The sequence below is a fragment of the Gopherus evgoodei genome, chromosome 3, assembly GCF_007399415.2.
Source record: "Gopherus evgoodei ecotype Sinaloan lineage chromosome 3, rGopEvg1_v1.p, whole genome shotgun sequence".
Classification (NCBI taxonomy): Eukaryota; Metazoa; Chordata; order Testudines; family Testudinidae; genus Gopherus; species Gopherus evgoodei.
Genome location: NC_044324.1, coordinates 203,547,806 through 203,565,776, shown reverse-complemented (window position 1 = coordinate 203,565,776; position 17,971 = coordinate 203,547,806). Strand labels below are relative to the sequence as shown.

The 17,971-nt window shown below is 45.7% G+C and overlaps 1 protein-coding gene across 1 annotated transcript in view; it reads right to left on the bottom strand.

Moving 5' to 3' along the window:
- The window catches only part of PAPOLG (poly(A) polymerase gamma), a 97,007-nt gene extending 84,515 nt beyond the window's left edge, over positions 1–12,492 (bottom strand). The window contains exons 1-2 of the mRNA XM_030558373.1: positions 12,350–12,492; positions 5,490–5,615 (exon numbers count right to left, since the gene is read on the bottom strand). Coding sequence (XP_030414233.1) covers positions 5,490–5,615; positions 12,350–12,492 — 269 coding nt within the window. The remainder of the gene's footprint in view (positions 1–5,489; positions 5,616–12,349) is intronic.
- Positions 12,493–17,971: the final 5,479 nt, after the last annotated feature.

Genomic DNA, 17,971 nt, shown 5'->3' with positions numbered 1-17,971 from the left:
ATTAGCGTTCATTATTTCTAGAGTGCTGTAAGAGGGTCAGGGGGCAGTGTGATGCTGTTGCAAAAAAAGCAAACGTGATTCTGGGATGCATTAACAGATGTGTTGTGAGCAAGACACGAGAAGGCATTCTTCCACTCTACTCTGCGCTGGTTAGGCCTCAACTGGAGTATTGTGTCCAGTTCTGGGCACCGCATTTCATAAAGAAGTGGAGAAACTGGAGAGCGTCCAGAGAAGAGCAATAAGAATGATTAAAGGTCTAGAGAACATGACCTACGAAGGAAGGCTGAAAGAATTGGGTTTGTTTAGTTTGGAAAAAAGAAGACTGAGAGGGGCCATGATAGCAGTTTTCAGGTATCTAAAAGGGTGTCATAAGGAGGAGGGAGAAAACATGTTCGCCTTAGCCTCCAAGGATAAACAAGAAGCAATGGGCTTAAAGTGCAGCAAGGGAGGTTTAGGTTAGACATTAGGGAAAAGTTCCTAACTGTCAGGGTGGTTAAACACTGGAATAAATTGCCTAGGGAGGTTGTGGAATCTCCATCTCTGGAGATATTTAACAGTAGGTTAGATAAAGGTCTATCAGGGATGGTCTAGACAGTATTTGATCCTGCTATGAGGGCAGGGGACTGGACTCGATGACCTCTCGAGGTCCCTTCCAGTCCTAGAGCCTATAAACCTATGTTTGTTTTTTCTCTGCTATTTGTCTCTTGTCATATGCAAAGATTGTAGCCTCTTTGGACAGGGACTGTCCTTTCATTACATGTACGTATAGTGCCTAGCACAATGGGCCCCAGATTACAGCCTCTAACTCAGAGGTGGGCAAACTACAGTCTGCAGGCCACATCTAGCCCCTGCCTGGCCCCTGAGTCCGAGCCAGGGAGGCTAGCCCCCAGCCCATCTCCTAATGTCTCCCCTACCCAGCAGCCTCAGCGTGCCGCGCTGCCTGTGCTCTGGCCACCGCTCCGCCGGGCAGCATGGCAATGTGGCTGACTCCAGCATGCTAAAGGGGTGGGGAGTGGGGGGTCCCGGGAGGCAGTCAGGGGACAGGTAGCAGGGGGCAGATGTTTTGGGGGGGGTCAGTCAGGGGATGGGGAACAGGGGTGGGGATTCGAGAGGTGTGGGATTCCCAGGGGGCCTGTAAGGGGACAGGAGTGTGGATAGAGGTTGGGGCAGTCAGGGAGAAGGATCCCGGGGGGGTAGTTAGAGGCGGGGGGTCCTGGGAGGGAGTGGTCAGGGGACAAGGGTGGGGTTGGATGGGTCGGAGGTTCTGAGGGGGGCAGTCAGGGGGTGGGACGTGGGAGGGGGCAGATAGGGGTTGGGGACCAGGCTGTTTGGGGAGGCACAGACTTCCCTACCCGGCCCTCCATACAGTTTTGCAATCCAGATGTGGCTCTCAGGCCAAAAAGTTTGCCCACCCCTGCTCAAAGTGATAGTGCAGTATTAATAATTCATGGCGCTGACTCCAGCTGCAGTTTGATTACTGTTTTCTGTAAAAAGGGTTGATAATTTGCTAATGGGCAGGGAAAAGTAATGCATCAGACTCAAGTTAACACCGGTAGCAGCGAGGTCAAACTAAAAGTTGTGTGGATATAGATGGCTAGTTATGACTTTGAATCCCTCATGGCTGGTAGCCTTAGTGTTAGAGGATATTACATTAGAAGTGGACAACCTCCCAGCAAAATCAGGAGAGGGACTTGTTCTTATGTTTCATTTGGAAACAATGACAATGGAAAAAGTAAATTAGACAGGGCTGCCCAGTGGATTCAGGGGGCCTGGGGTCTTTGGCGGCGAGGGGACCCCCACTTCCGTTGTAATTCGGCAGCAGGGGGTCCTTCTGCTCCGGGACCCACCGCTGAAGTGAAAGACCCCGCTCCAGGGGCCTCAAAAAACTCTCATGGGGGGCCCCTGCAGGGCTTGGGGTCTGGGGCACAATGTCCCATTTGCCGCCCTTCCCCGGCAGCCCTGAAATTAGAAGACAAATGTAATCCGATACAAAAATATTATGTTAAAATCAACTTAAGATGGAAGGGATTTATCAGTGTTTTTAGTGTATATTACCTTTCAAAAATGTTAGAGCTAAAACAAAAATCAATAAGAACAAAAATAACTTACAAAGAAAGAAGAAGTGGGGCCGCTATACACTGAGGATGGAATGGAGGTTAAGGATAACCTAGGCATGGCCCAATATCTAAATAAGTACTTTGCCTAAGTTTTTAATAAGACTAGTGAGGAGTTTAGCGATGATGGAGGGATGATAAATGGGAATGTGGATATGGAGGTGGATATTACCGCAACTGAGGTAGAGGCCAAACTTGAACAGCTTAATGGGATAAAATCGGAGGGCCCGGACAATCTCCATCCGAGGATATTAAAGGAACTGGTGAGTGAAATTGCGAGCCCGTTAGCGAGAATTTTTAAGCAATCGATAAACTCGGGGGTTGTGCCATATGACTGGAGAATTGCTAACATAGTTCCTATTTTTAAGAAAGAGAATAAAAGTGATTCGGGTAATTATAGGCCTGTTAGCTTGACGTCTGTAGTATGTAAGGTCTTGGAAAAAATTTTAAGGGAGAAAGTAGTTAAGGACATAGAGGTCAATGGTAATTGGGACGAATTGCAACATGGATTTACTAAAGGTAGATCGTGCCAAACCAATCTGATCTCCTTCTTTGAGAAGGTGACGGATTACTTAGATAAAGGAAATGCGGTAGATCTAATTTACCTCGATTTCAGTAAGGCGTTTGACACGGTTCCACATAGGGAACTGTTAGTTAAATTGGAAAAGATGGGGATGAATATGAAAGTTGTAAGGTGGATAAGGAACTGGTTAAAGGGGAGACTCCAGCGGGTCATATTGAAGGGTGAACTGTCAGGCTGGAAGGAGGTTACTAGTGGAGTCCCTCAAGGATCGGTTTTGGGACTGATCTTATTTAACCTTTTTATTACTGACCTTGGCACAAAGAGCGGGAATGTGCTAATAAAGTTTGCGGATGACACAAAGCTGGGGGGTATTGCTAACACGGAGAGGGACAGGGATACTATTCAGGAAGATCTGGACCACCTTGTATACTGGAGTAATAGTAATAGGATGAAATACAATAGTGAAAAGTGCAAGGTCATGCACTTAGGGATTAATAATAAGAATTTTAGATATACGTTGGGGACGCATCAGTTGGAAGTGACAGAGGAGGAGAAGGACCTTGGGGTATTGGTTGATAGCAGGATGACTATGAGCCGCCAATGTGATACGGCTGTTAAAAAAGCAAATGCGATTTTAGGATGCATCAGGCGAGGTATTTCCACCAAGGATAAGGAGGTGTTAGTACCATTATATAAGGCGCTGGTGAGACCCCATCTGGAATATTGTGTGCAGTTCTGGTGTCCCATGTTCAAGAAGGATGAATTCAAACTGGAACAGGTCCAGAGACGGGTTACTAGGATGATCCGAGGAATGGAAAACCTGCCTTATGAAAGGAGACTCAAAGAGCTTGGCTTGTTTAGCTTGGCCAAAAGAAGGCTGCGGGGGGATATGCTTGCTCTATATAAATATATCAGGGGGGTTAACGTTAGGGAGGGAGAGGAATTATTTAAGTTTAGTACTAATGTAGGCACGAGGACGAATGGGTACAAACTAGATATTAAGAAGTTTAGACTTGAAATTAGACGAAGGTTTCTAACCATTAGGGGAGTGAAGTTCTGGAACAGCCTTCCGAGGGAAGTAGTGGGGGCAAAAGACTTATCTGGCTTTTAGACTAAGCTTGATAAGTATATGGAGGGGATGTTATGATAGGATAGTTTAATTTGGGCAATTGATCTTGGATTATCACCAGATAAGTCTGCTCAATGGTTTGCGGGGAGATGTTGGATGGGATGGGAACTGAGTTACTGCAGAGAATTCCTTCTTGGGTGCTGGCTGGTGAGTCTTGCCCACATGCTCAGGGTTTAGCTAATCGCCATATTTGGGGTCGGGAAGGAATTTTCCTCCAGGGCGGATTGGCAGGGGCCCTGGAGGTTTTTCGCCTTCCCCTGCAGCGTGGGGCATGGGTTGCTTGCTGGTGGATTCTCTGCAGCTTGAGGTCTTCAAACCAATTTTGAGGATTTCAATAACTCAGTCCTGGGTTAGGGGTTGTTATAAAAGTGGATGGGTAGGGTTCTGTGGCCTGCCTTGTGCAGGACGTCAGACTAGATGATCATATTGGTCCCTTCTGACCTATGAGTCTGAGTCTATGAGTAAAATGTGCACCACAAAACTGTCTGCAATTTTTAAACAAAACTATGATTTTTAATTTGCCATTCTCTGTGCAGTCTTCACTGTAATTAACCCAGTTGTGTCCATGCTTCTAGGATCTGAAGCAAGTCTTCACATTTGTGCAGTGACCCAAAATGCATGTTATACACATAAGGTAGGGAAAGGAGGACATGCCAGGGGACATGCAAAATTAGGGGATTTTTTGACAGCACTGTTTGCACTGTTCAACATTTGATCTGTGCACTGTGTTTGATAACTGGTTGTTGTGTGGGTTAATTACTGTTGTTTAGGTGTTCTAGTGGCAGCTGGCTAGCCGGGCAATGCTCTAATATTGTTAGTTTTGTAATACAAATGATGTGGTCACTACATCACATCTTATCATTTGTATTTTGAATAATAAAGATAAATACAGGGTATATACAGTGGCAGATTACCCACTGGGCTAACGGGGCCCGTGCCCAGGAACCCAAGTCAATTGGGAGGCCCTGGAAAAATGGGCACCACCACACCCTGACCTGCTTCATCCACTCATCCAGCGATCCTGCCAGGGAATGGAGTCAGGGCGTGGGGGCTTGCCCTGCTCTGCCCACCCAGTGCTTTTGCTGGAGAGTGGGGTTGGGGTGTGCAGGGCTTGCCCTGCTCCAGCTGCCTGGCACTTGTGCCGGGGAGCAGGGAAAGCCCCTGCACTCCAATTCTGCTCCCCAGCAGGAGTGGGCGGGGATGCAGGCAGAAAGGGCGGGGAGAGGCCCCCACTTGCTCTGGCTCAGGACCCCAGGAAAGCTTAATCCCTCTCTGGGTATAGAGGTATATGCTTCTCCCAGAAGGCCAAACCATGGACACGTGGGTTTCCATTTGGAAAGCCTATTCTCTCAAAGCCAGTAATTATTTTAGGAGTATTGTTTATGCCCATCACTTTTTTGCATAAACCACATGCCTCGTCAGTTCAGAACCTCTGCCACCACTTTACCTACAGTTGACTTCCAAACATCAAACTGGGTTAGCAATGGATCTGTGGCAGTCTGGAGTAGCCGGCTTCCAGATGCTTATAGCAACCCGCTTCTGGTCTGATATGGCTGCCCTCATATGGGTGTTGTGATGCTGGAGGGTCAGGGCAAACAGCTCACAAAGATTCAGAAATGTAGCTTTCTTCATGCGAAAATCCTGGACCCACTGCTGGTCATCCCAGGTCCACTTGATGATGTGATCCCACCAGTCTGCACTTGTGGCTCTGCTCCAGAAGTACCTGTCTATGCAGGGGGCATCTGTGGCTATTCTGAGAGTCATAAGCAGCATCAGCCAGTTGGGATCTTCCATGTCTATATCCTCCTCCTCCTCCTCCTGCTCCATCATTAGTTCTGTCGGGTTCCTTCTGTGGGTCAGAAAACACCACCAAAAGGTCCATCAGCATTTCATTTCAGCTCTGCCTGTCTCCTGAAATAGGAGTAAAAGCCTAAGCAAGAGAAATTCTTCAAATGGTGACTCTTCCATGTTGCTGACTCTGGTTGCTGGGAGTGTGCAGAACAAAATGATGGCTCGACAAGATGTGTTGGCAGGCTACAGAAACTTCCTGTGATGTAGGGTGGTCTGATGGGGAGACAGTTAAGTTTTCCCACACAACACCATGGACTAAGTGCTAAAGTGGCCACATTTTGGGGGGGCACTAGGTTGTTTTGGATATGATTGGACTCAGGTCTGCCTACTGCAGTGAGGACTCTGGGGTCCTGGTGTGAGACCTGGCCTCAAAATTTCTTAACCTGGGGTCTCCAATGAGTGTGGAGAGTCAAGCCCTGGGCTTTCAAACCCAGGTCCATGAACTGGGCTTACATTGCAGTGCAGACATACTCATAGTGAGGAACTCTCAAATCCCTGGCTTCCTGCTGTATCTTGGTTGTTTCTTGGGCTTTGAGGAAACCATGGGCCAGATCCTCAGTTGGTGTAAATTAACAGAGCTCCATGGAAATCAGTGGGAGTATGCCAGTTTTCATCAGCTCAGGATTTGGCCCACGATTTAAAGGAAAGCTTCAGGAGAATAAAAAATAGTTTCCAATGATCTGATTGAATGTAAAACACTAAATCACTAATGAGAACTTGTTACAAATGCTCCTTGTATAAAAAGTTAGAAATTATTGAGCTGGAATTGGACCCATAGTCAGTGTGATCAGGAGGATGCAACCTGCAGGCTGTCAGAGATAGACCTCATCCCACAATGGGTGGGTGGACACCTGTGCAGGTGGAGTCCCATTGACCTCGAAGATTTCCTCAGCTATTATTAGGTAAATTCCAGATTTGTTCTAGATTTTTAAAGTTTCTGTTGTTTACTGCGTGCATTCACCAACTATTTACACTTCTGGTCAATGCTGGAGGTGCAGGGGGATCAAAAGAGTGTAAGCTGGTTCTACAAACTCCAGCTGTTCCCTTTGTGTCTGCCTCCATTTTGTGCTCCCACTCTTGATAGACATAATTGGGATGCATTTGCTGTGTAATTATCATTAAACGACGTGACAAGGAACTTGGGAAGGGAGGAAACGGTTACAGAATAAGGTTATGTGGTTACATAGTTTTATGTGCATATCCTGAAGCTGTTTTACATGTTTGTACATAAATATGTATATATGAACATAGCACTGTTGCCTTGATGACTAGTAAACAGAGACAGAGCGCATGTTGTATGCAAGTAGGAAAGCAGCTCCTCTATGTGCTTTCAACCATGTAAAAGTTTCACAGTTCCCCTTCACTGTGTCTTCTTTCAGTTACAAGTGAGGGACCTAATAACCAGTATGTTATACTCCTCCCTGTCCACCAGGGACATGATCAGACCATTGGTTCCATTCCTCAGATCATCCTAGTAGCCTTTCTCTATACCTGTTTTAGTTTGAATTCATCCTTCTTAAACATAGGAGACCAGAACTGTGCACAATATTCCAGATGAGGTCTCACCAGTGCCTTGTGTAATGGAACTACCATCTCCTTATCTCTACTGGAAATACCTTGCCTGATGCATCCCAAGACCGCAGTGGTTCTCATCTTATTACACAATGTATTACCTGGGCTGCAGGGGCTGGGTGGCAGGACAGCGGTAGCCTGGACCTTGACTCTGGACCCCCACCATGTGGGGCTGGCTGGCTGCCCAACCCAGATCCCCACCTCACGGCTGCACCAGTCAGACCCTGGACCCCGTGGGGCCGGCTGGCAGCCCCAGACCCCGCTGGGCAGGCCAGCAGTCCCAACCCGGACCTCTGCTGCGCTTGGCCAGCTGGCTGCCTGCCCCAGAACCCCTACCACACTGGGGTGACCGGCTGTCCCAACCTCCGCTGCGGACCCCAGCACGCAGGCCTGCTTTTAGTCGTATGCAGCCCACGGGTTGAGAACCGCTGGTCTAGCTAGAGCAGCAAAGAGTCCTGTGGCAGCTTTATAGACTAACAGATGTATTGGAGCATGAGCTTTCGTGAGTGAATACCCACTTCGTCGGATTCAGTCTAGTTAGTATCCTGCTTCTAGCAGGAGCCTAGTGCCCTAAAGGAAGGCAGGACAAAAATGCATCTAGCCAGTGGGTATAACTATACATAAGGGACACATTACTCCATGATTCCTGCATGTATCCTGAATCTCAGATGATGTACTAGGGAGAAATTTTGCATCCTGTTGTTTTTTTTTTTTTTGCTTGCACAGCTGTTAATTTTGTTATCTCAGATTTTTAGTTCTAGCCCTCATATCGTCTGAATTACCTGTGCATTGAATTCCATGGGTTGTCTGTGCAATGCAAATAGCACTGTTCCCCTTTATTGGTGCTGCCTGTTAACTTAATTAAAAATCCTCTTGTTCTTGTATTATTTAACATTGTAAAAAGGAAAGACAAATCAGTTTTCACTATGGCCTTCATAATTCTAAATTCCTCAATCAAATCCCCCTTTGCACTTCTCCATTCCAAGCTAAATAACTTTAACTTTTGCACTCTCCTTCTAATCACAGAAGTACCATATTGAGCTAATGAATCTCCAACTGTTGCCTGCAAATGTGCTGCTTTGGGAAAAGCAGTGAGCAGCTTTTTTAAACCCACCAACCCACATTTCTTCTGCGCTGTTCCCTATACAGCTGGTCATAGGAACGGCTCATGAATATAAAGCATATGAACAATCCCATCTCTGGTCAGCAAAGTCCCTAAAGCACATGCTTAAATTTATGCACATGCCTTCGTGCTTTCCTCAGCATGGAGGGATTATTTATGTGCTTGAAGTTAGGCATGTATTTCAGTGTTCGACTAAACTGAGACCTTAGGAAGCAGCTCAGAGGTTCAAAGCTTTGTCTTTGCAACACATAATTCAGATGGAAGGACCTCTATGCCATCTCCACAGAGCTCCAGTAGATCCCCCTCCCCAAGGAATATGTAGGCTTTTGGTGAGTGACAACAGGTAAGGGGAGCAATCAGGAGAGAGGAGCTAAAATAACCCCCACAACCAAGGAGAAGTATAAAATTAAATAAAAAGAGAAGTTAAAAGAGAGAGAGAAAGCAGGGAGGAGAAGGGGGAAAAAAGAATGTGAATGGAAAGGGGTTGGAGAGAGAGAGAGAATGGACAGAAAGATGTACAGTCATGACACCTGCTGGAGAATCGGGCAAATGTGGGTCTATCTATCAATCTCTCACAATGGGTGAGGGGCTCCAACAGAAATGAAAGCAGGGAACTACTGAAATATAGGGCCTGATTCTTACGTACACTAAGGTCACTTTCCACTGTGCTAGCAATGCAAAGGAGGCATTAGAGGGTGTATAAATACAATTTACTCTCACTTTAAGACTCCTTTGCACTACCAGAATGATGTAACGTGGCCTTAGTGTACCTGAGAATCGGGCCCACAGAATTCGGGTGCTATAACTCAGTGCATCCCTACTGTATGTGTGTCAGTCACTTTTAGATTTGTACCATTCTGTTCCATCCACATCCTGTTAAATAATGTATATTTGCTTTTTTTCTTTTAGGGAACACGATTCCAATTTAATCTAAAACCTTCCACTTAATCTACTTGCTGTCTGTGATAATGTAATAAAAAGGGAAGTGTTTGCAGTGTAGATGCCGGTACATTGCTTTCCAATGTACTGTATTATTATTTTTCAAGTAATCTCTTTCTTGATGCAGTAGGAATTTGTCAGTAGATAAGGTTTCCATCTTTGAAGCACTTTGTTCTCCTTAAGGAGCTCTTGTTTAATTGATGAGAACTAGATATGGTAGCACCTCTTGGGATGGATCAGTTCACTGTTCAAAGGCAAGTCTCTTGCAGCTCTGCACTTTGCTATTTTATACAGTAATATTTCATTCTTTGCAGATATTTAGGGAACAGTATTAATTAATTTGCGCATAGTTGTTTTTAATTACGTTCTCCTCTGACAAGCTTTGGGGATGTTTTATTATAGTGTGAGGCTGGGGACAGGTACAAGATTAAAAAGTCACACTTCAACACTTGCTTTTTGTACATACTTTTCTGCCTTTCCTACATAACTTGTGCAAACAACTAGCATTTACAGGGATTAAAGAGTTACATAGCTAAATCCATATGCACCTTAATGAAGAACAAATTCTGGCAGAAAAGCCACATAGACATAGGCATGAAAATAAAGGAGTATGTCAACTTAAGATAACTGAAAACTGCTAGACAGTGAAAATACATGATGCTGCAATTGTGCCTGAGGGGATAAAAACAGACGTGTATCCCCATGTGTCCTATAGGTGAATGTATGGCACATGGAAAAGGGGTGTTGTTTATTTACAAGTGGATGTGGCCCATGTCCACACCAATATCCTGTTTGACAAACCACAACTTCCTTCTCTTGATGGATCATTGATTTGCTTTTTTTAATGTATGTAATGGCACCTATGAACTGTGGGAATGCGTGCTAATAACAGGGAATAATAACAAATAACAAATAATTGTCGGTTGCAATGATTCCCTGAATAAGACAAGTGGCTGTCTATTGGGATGATTTTTTACTGAAGTGAACCCCAAAGTACTTCAAAGGTACTTCAAAAACTGAAAACTCTTCCAAGTCTTGGGGATTGTCTATTAACACCTGATTTAGAAATCTGAACCATGATCTGGGTAAACATCACACATTATCCATCTTTGTTTTCCCCATGATTTTTAAAATCACTTTGGGCCAAATCCTGAGCCCTATGCAAAACTTATTAACAGGGAAGTGTGTAGGGATTCTCAGTGGGAGAATGGAAGCTTTTCTGCTCCCCACACAGCAGAGTACCCATTGTGGGGCTTTTCCATGGCTGTTAATGCACCCTAAAGGTTGCAGTAGTATCTGCAGCCCCTATCACTGCCTTCATGGGAGGTTTTGGCGTGTGGTCTAATTGCTGCACACCTGTTGCTTCCTGAAATTACCTCTGATCGCAGTGGCATGGAGAGTTACTACAAAACACTGCTCTGTACTGCATGGCAGGGGCAGAGTGCCTCTGGATAGACTTCACAGCTGGGAGCTTCCAGCAGCAGAACTGTAGAGGTTCTGCTGTTCTGAGGCCTTTTGTGACCCTTTCATAGGGTACAGGATTTGACCTTGTCTGTAGTAGTGTGAAGGTAGAAACATAGAGGCTGATTTTCATCCTGGCTTTAAATGAGTCTCCCTGTTTGTGCCTACAATATAGTGGTGCCAATACTTGCAGGCACAATTTAGGTAAATTTTTAGATGTCAAAGTAGTAGAGTGCTATCAAGTACCAAGACCTCTAATAGACTAAATTACACCCACAGATGCAGTTTTTCATCAGAGGAAAAAGAGAGCCAACTTGTCAAATATCTCACTCATTGATGCAAATTCTATAACGTGGAGGCAAGGTGTTCACATGGGAAGTCCCTCTTCTTTGCATCTTTTAAAGAAGTCTTCCCCTCGTATAGCTTTTATAGCACTATAGAATGCTTTGTCTTAAAACCTCTCTTATTGGTTGGGATTAAAGTAATATTTACTGTTAATACAGAAACAGAACAGGAGCTACTAACTTGCTGCCTTGAATCTCAGCAACCACATATTCAGTTCCATCCCTCTAGAGCAGATAAAAGGATCTGTAGAACCAGGAATTAAATATAGGTCTAAACTGAAAACCACAAAAACGCTGATCATGACCACTGCAATTACTATGCACAGAAGCTCATGGTTTCTGGTGTCGGGCCTTCCTGTGGAGGACCAGAATACCATCCAGGACCTCCCCTTCGGCTGTGCTGGTCTTTTTGCAGAGCAGACAGACTCACGGCTGCACAGTTTGAAGGATTCTAGGGCAACCTTTAAGTTTCTGGGAATCCACACCCCGGCTCCGCAGAGGAAGTCCTTCAAGTCCCAACATCCCCAGCACTTCTACTTGGGGAGCATGAGGCAGAACTTCAATAGGAGGGGCAGGAACAGGAGGAGGAGGCCATCAAGATCCTCTTCTTATCAGGGCCATGGTTCATCCAAAAGCCTATTGGCCCTAAGCCTAATTTTTGAAGATGTGCCCGAGGACAGAGCACCAGTCCATCTCCCGGATCCTTTTCCCCCCTTTGCAAACCGTCTGTCCCAGTTCTCCGTGCCTGGGCCCAGACTACCTCAGATGGCTGGGTTACTGAGCATGGTAGAGGTGGGATATTCTATTCAGTTCTGTTCCCGCCCTCCCATCCCCATTCCCCATCCCTCTTCAGGGATCCCTCTCATGAGCAACTCCTTTTACAGGAGGTGCAATTGCTCCTTGCTCTCGAGGCGATAGAGGAGGTTCCTCAGGAGTTCAGGGGAAAAGGGTTCTACTCCCGACACTTCCTCATCCCCAAGGCCAAGGGCAGGCTCAAAGCTATCCTAGATCTGTGAGACCTCAATGTAGTCATAAAGAAAGTAAAGTTTTGCTTGGTCTCCCTGATATCCATCATTCCTCCCCTGGTACACCGCCCTCAACTTGAAAGATGCATACTTCCACATCTCTATCATCCTGGCCCACAGATGATTTCTCTTGTTTGTGGTCAACGTCCAGCACTACCAGTTTATCGTGCTCCTGTTCGGGCTCTCGGCAGACCCTTGGGTATTCACAAAATGCATGGCCATCATGGTGGTCTTCCTCCGCAAACATAAGGTCCAAGTCTTCCCGTACCTGGATGACTGGCTCATCAAGGCCAGGTCGCAAGCACAAGTGGAGGCACACCTGGCCCTCACTCGTGCCACCTTTCTCAGGTTGGGCCTCATGCTGAACGTTCCCAAGTCCACATTGACCCCAATGCAGAGGATAGCATTCATTGAGGCTCTCCTGGACTCCACACAAGCCAGGGCATCCCTGCCCAAAGCCCACTTACAAGTTCTCAGGGACATTATTGAGAACCTCCACTGATTCCCCACAACCACTACTAGAAACTGCATGAAACTGTTGGGGCATATTGCAGCCTGCACTTGTGTGGTCCACAATGCCAGGTTGCATCTCGGTACCCTACAAATGTGGCTGGCACAGGTATACAAGCCCAGTCAGGACTCTCCGGACAAAATAGTCACACTTCCCTCTCAGGCTCTAGAGTCCCTTGGTTGGTGGTTGCAGGTTCAGGTGTCTGTGGGGGAGTACCCTTTGCCAAACCACAGTCCTCACTAGAGTTAGTCATGGATGCCTTGGCGCTTGGGTGGAAGCACACCTGAGCACTATCAGGACACAGGGCAGGTGGTCCCAGGCACAACTATTGCTGTATATCAATGTCAGAGAGTTGAGGTGGTCCATCTGACATACCAGGCATTCCAAGCTCACCTTCCTGGCACCTGTGTGTTGATACTGACGGACAACACCTCAGCAATGCTCTTTATAAACAAACAGGGTGATGCTCACTCTTCTCCCCTGTGCCAGGAAGCCCTCAACCTGTGGGACTTCTGCATCGCCCATTCTGTCCACCTGGAGGCGTCATATATCTGCTGGGAGCTCAGAATGAGCCAGTAGACTGGTTCAGCCGCTCGTTCAGTGGGCACAAATGGTCCCTTAGAGTGGATATCATCCTGGACATCTTCTGGAGGTGAGGCTTTCCCCACTTGGACCTATTCGTGACATGGTGCAACAAGAAGTTTCAGCACTTCTGCTCCTTCCTGAACCACAGCCCAGGTTCCATCATGGATGTGTTTCACCTGTCATGGGCGAATCACCTGCCCTACATGTTTCCGCTTTTCCCTCTCATACACAGGTTCCTCCTCAAAGTCTGCCTGGACAGGGCCTCACTGATCCTCATAGTGCCAGCATGGACCTGCCAACACTGGTTCACCACGCTGTTGGACCTATCAGTGAACAGGCCCTTAGCCCTTCCCCTGTTCCCAGACCTCATCACACAAGACCACGACAGATTACGACATCCCAACCTGGAGTCCCTCCACTTCATGGCGTGGAAGCTCCATGGTTAAACCAGTCTGAAGTTCAGTGCTCCAACTCAGTTCAGGAGGTCCTTCTTGGAAGCAGGAGGCCCTCTATTCGAGCCATTTACCTTGCCAAGTGGAAGTGGTTATCTATTTGGTCTATACAGAAGGGTACTTTTGCACCACGAGCCTAGATCCCGTTTATTTTGGACTATCTGCTCAACTTGAAATAGCAGGGGTTGGAGACCTCTTTGATCAGGGTTCACTTGATCGCTGTCTCTGCTTTTCACTCAGGGGTGGAGGGTAGGTCGGTCTTTGGAAACACAAAGGTAAGCTGCTTCCTTAAGGGGCTTGATAGACTGTATCCTCAGGTGAGGCAGTTTCTTCCTCCTTGGGACCTCAATCTAGTCCTCTCCAGGCTTATGGATACCCCCATTCCCACTTTGAGACCATGGTGACATGTTCCTTGCTCTACCTATCTTGGAAGGTAGCTTTCCTCCATGGCCATCACCTCAGCCAGAAGGGTCTCCGAACTCAAGGCACTGACATCTGAGCCCAGTGGCATAGCCAGGTTTTCAGGGTAGGGGGAGCAAAAAACATAAAAAGGTGCCCTCCTTGGCTCCCCCTCTGGCTATGCCCCCAGACCAGACCCTCCTCCCTGCTCACCTTCCCTCCTGCGTTTCCAAGCTGGCCTGCTGCCACACGGCTCCTCTGGCCGTGTGGCCGACAGGCACCGCTTCCGCGCCTGCCGGCCTGAGCAGAAGCAGCTCCTTCTGCTGAATCCCACCAGCTACGCTACTATCTGAGCCCCCTTACACTGTCTTTTATAAAGACAAGGTGCAACTAGGCCCATGGCCATGTTTCTCCCTAAGGTAGTCTCTCAATTCCATAAATGAGGACATTTTCCTACCAGTGTTTTTTCCCAAGCTGCAGGCCAATAACAGAGATCACATGCTTCATTCCTTGGATGTGAGACGCACCCTGGCTTTCTATATTGAATGCAAAAAGCCATTTTGGAAGTCTCCACAGCTCTTCATTGCTGTTGCAGAGAGGATGAAAGGGCTTCCGATCTCCTCCCAGTGCATATCATCCTGGATCATGTTGTGCATCAGGACTTGCTACGACTTGGCCAAAATTCCAGCCCCGACATTGATGGCACACTCTACAACTGCCACTTTCGTAGCTCAAGTGCCCATTCAGGATATATGCAGGGCAGCCACATGGTCCTCTATCCATACCTTCACCTCGCATTATGCAATTTCGCAACTGTCCAGAGATGATGCAGCGTTTGGCAGGGCAGTGCTGCAATCTGCAACCAGATGAACTCTGACCCCTCCTCCAAGAGTACGGCTTGGGAGTCACCTAATTGGAATGGACATGAGCAAACACTTGAAGAAATAAAAACAGTTACCTACTTCTCTTAACTGTTGTTCTTCAAGATGTGTTGCTCATGTCCATTCCAATACTCACCTTCCTACCCCTCTGTTGGAGTACTCCAGCAAGAAGGAACTGAGCAGGTGGCGGGTCAGCAGGAACCTATATAAACCACCATAAAGGCGCCACTCCAGGGGGCTCCACAGCCGACCCGGCGGTTACCGCTAGAGGAAAAGCCTTCCAACAATTGTGCATGTGACATACGCACACCTAATTGGAATTGACATGAGCAACACATCTTGAAGAACAACAGTTATGAGGGGCAGGTAACCATTTCTTTTCTGGTAAACAGAGGGGCATAATAAGTGCAGGTTGTGCAGCCACTGATTCAATCCCTTTGATACTGACTAGATGATCTTGAGAATTTTCTAAACAATATGAGTTTAATTTCAGCAAAGCAGAGTTCATTTGTGATAAAGAGATTTCTAGAAACCAATTCATTATGTCTATAGAAAATCCTAAAATTTCTAATCTTTGACAAAATAAGAGAACAGACTTTTCTGAGTTTGCAGTAAATCCCAGAGCTGATAGTGAATGCTAAACACATTGAATATGAAAAGAAAGGATCTCCTTGGAACTTGCTGCCAATAATATATTCTCTAAGTCAAAGAATAGTCTCATCCCTAAGCTACTTAATAATGAAAGAGTGGTCAGAGAAGCATAGCAGTGAATGTTCTTGGAGCTCTAAAAAGGCTAAAATGATTTAAATTAATTTTCTAAATCTATCAAGTGATTATTATCTCTGAATACAGCCCTACTTTAGAAAACCAGAAACCAAACTAAGTATAAATGTGAATAATATTTAGGAAAGAGAAGGGTAAAACCTCTTATAGCAGTATTAGGCAAGGGAGGGAACAAATACAAACCACTCTAAGCTGCTAAAGGCCTGGGTAGCATAAGGAAGTCAATATATGTGTATATATAAAAGGACCTATAGAACCAGCAATTAAAGATAGGTCTAAACTGAAAACCACAAAAATGAATGCCCTGCTGAAGTTTGGCGTGGGGTGGGATGAGTCCACATCGAGATTGGAATTGCAGTTAACCTGAATTTATTTCCTCCACGTTCCACTACAACTGAAGCTCTCCACTCTATTGGGGAGCAAAAGGGATGAAAAGTGGGTGAGATTGATGGGAAAGGCATGTTGTTTTGAAATGCAGAGAGTTTTTAAGCTGTGGGATTTTAGGAGGACCTTGCTATTTAGGAACTCTAGACCCTACTTCTTATGTATATTTTTATAATGTTCGTAGATGAGTGTAGACAAGTGGTTCTCAAACTGATTTGATCATGTCCCCCTTCTGTGTGTCTGTAGTAGTTTATTCCCCCACCCCCACTACACAAGAACATATACTGAAAAAAAAAATCAACACTCAACTTTTACTATTAAAACAGTAAGGCATTGATTCAAACAGAGCCAAGGATCCATTGTAATAAGAGCAAAAGCAAAACTGTGGTTGTGGTCAGTGCTTACACTTAAATGTGCACACCACATCATAGAAAATGGATTAATGTATAGAGGGCAACGACTTTGTATAATGCTATGCAAGCTTAACAGAAATCCGTCAAAATGCACAGTGCCATCTAGGATCAAATGCATATTGTCATATGAGGAGCTGATATGCTGGAGGAATTAGCTTTGTTATTTATTGCTGTGGGTAAAATGTGCACAATACGTTTTTTCCCCCTAAAGCATCTCAACCCCTCTTCTCCCTGGCATGCCCCACTAGTCTGAGAACTTGTGGTCTAGAGCATTGGAAGAGACATGTTAAAAAAAATCTAACTATATATTAAATCAAATCAAGGTAAAGTAAATAAATAATGAACTGTGAAGTTTGGTTTTTGTGACTGTTTTGTGACTATTGGATTTAGCCAGTCATATCTGTATGTTAGAACCTGCTCCTGAAAGAGGCGGAGTGCTTATTTGCTTTAACTGAGATTTCCAGAGGTGGGCACTCAGCATTTCTCAGGTTATGCTTACGGCCATATAGGATCTGACCCTTAGATGATGCATGGAGAACCTTTAGGAAAGGTGACCTCCTTTAACTGCAGGATCTTAATTTGCTCATAGAATAGCAAATACTTCTCTATTTAAGCAGACAGAGATTCCTTACAATGACAACACAGAAAATACCTTTGGGAAAGGGTCTTGAATTAATTTTCTGTCACCAGGTTTTACCTGATATTTGTGCTGATACAGCACTTGGAAGAAGCAGCTCTGTTGGATGTGGGCTATTATAATTACACTGTTTGCATAAATGTTAGACAGGATAGAGAATTTGGTTATTTTTTTGTTTCGTCTCTTCCTTGCTTAGAAATAATGGGCCAGATCCTCAGCTTGTATATATCAGCATAGTTCCATTGACAGTTTACATCAGCATATGATCTAGACCAAGATACCTAGTACAGTGAAGGGTAGAATTTTTCAATTGTCAGGCCAGTGCTGCTAATGAAAAATGATCAAGGCCAGTGCTATTAGTGAATGACATGCTAATGAAAACGTGCATGAAATATGTCTACACTATGACATTAGGTCAAATTTATAGAAGTTGGTTTTTCAGAAATTGTTTTTATACAGTCGATTGTGTCCCCCCACACAAAATGCTCTAAGTACATTAAGTCGGTGGACTGTGTGCACAGTACCGAGGCTAGCATCAACTTCCGGAGAGCTGCGCTGTGGGTAGCTATCCCACAGTTCCTGCAATCTCCACCGCCCATTGGAATTCTGGGTTCAAATCCCAATGTTCGATGGGGCAAAAACAGTGTCGTGGGTGATTCTGGGTACATGTCATCAGCTCCTCCCACCCTTCCTCCCTCTGTGAAAGAAACAGCAGACAATTGTTTCATGCCTTTTTTCCTGGGTTACCTGCACAGATGCCATACCACAGCAAGCATGGAGATGGTGCATTATGAGTGGTAGCCATTGTCGTCGTACTCCTGGGTGCTCTTTTAGCTGACCTTGGT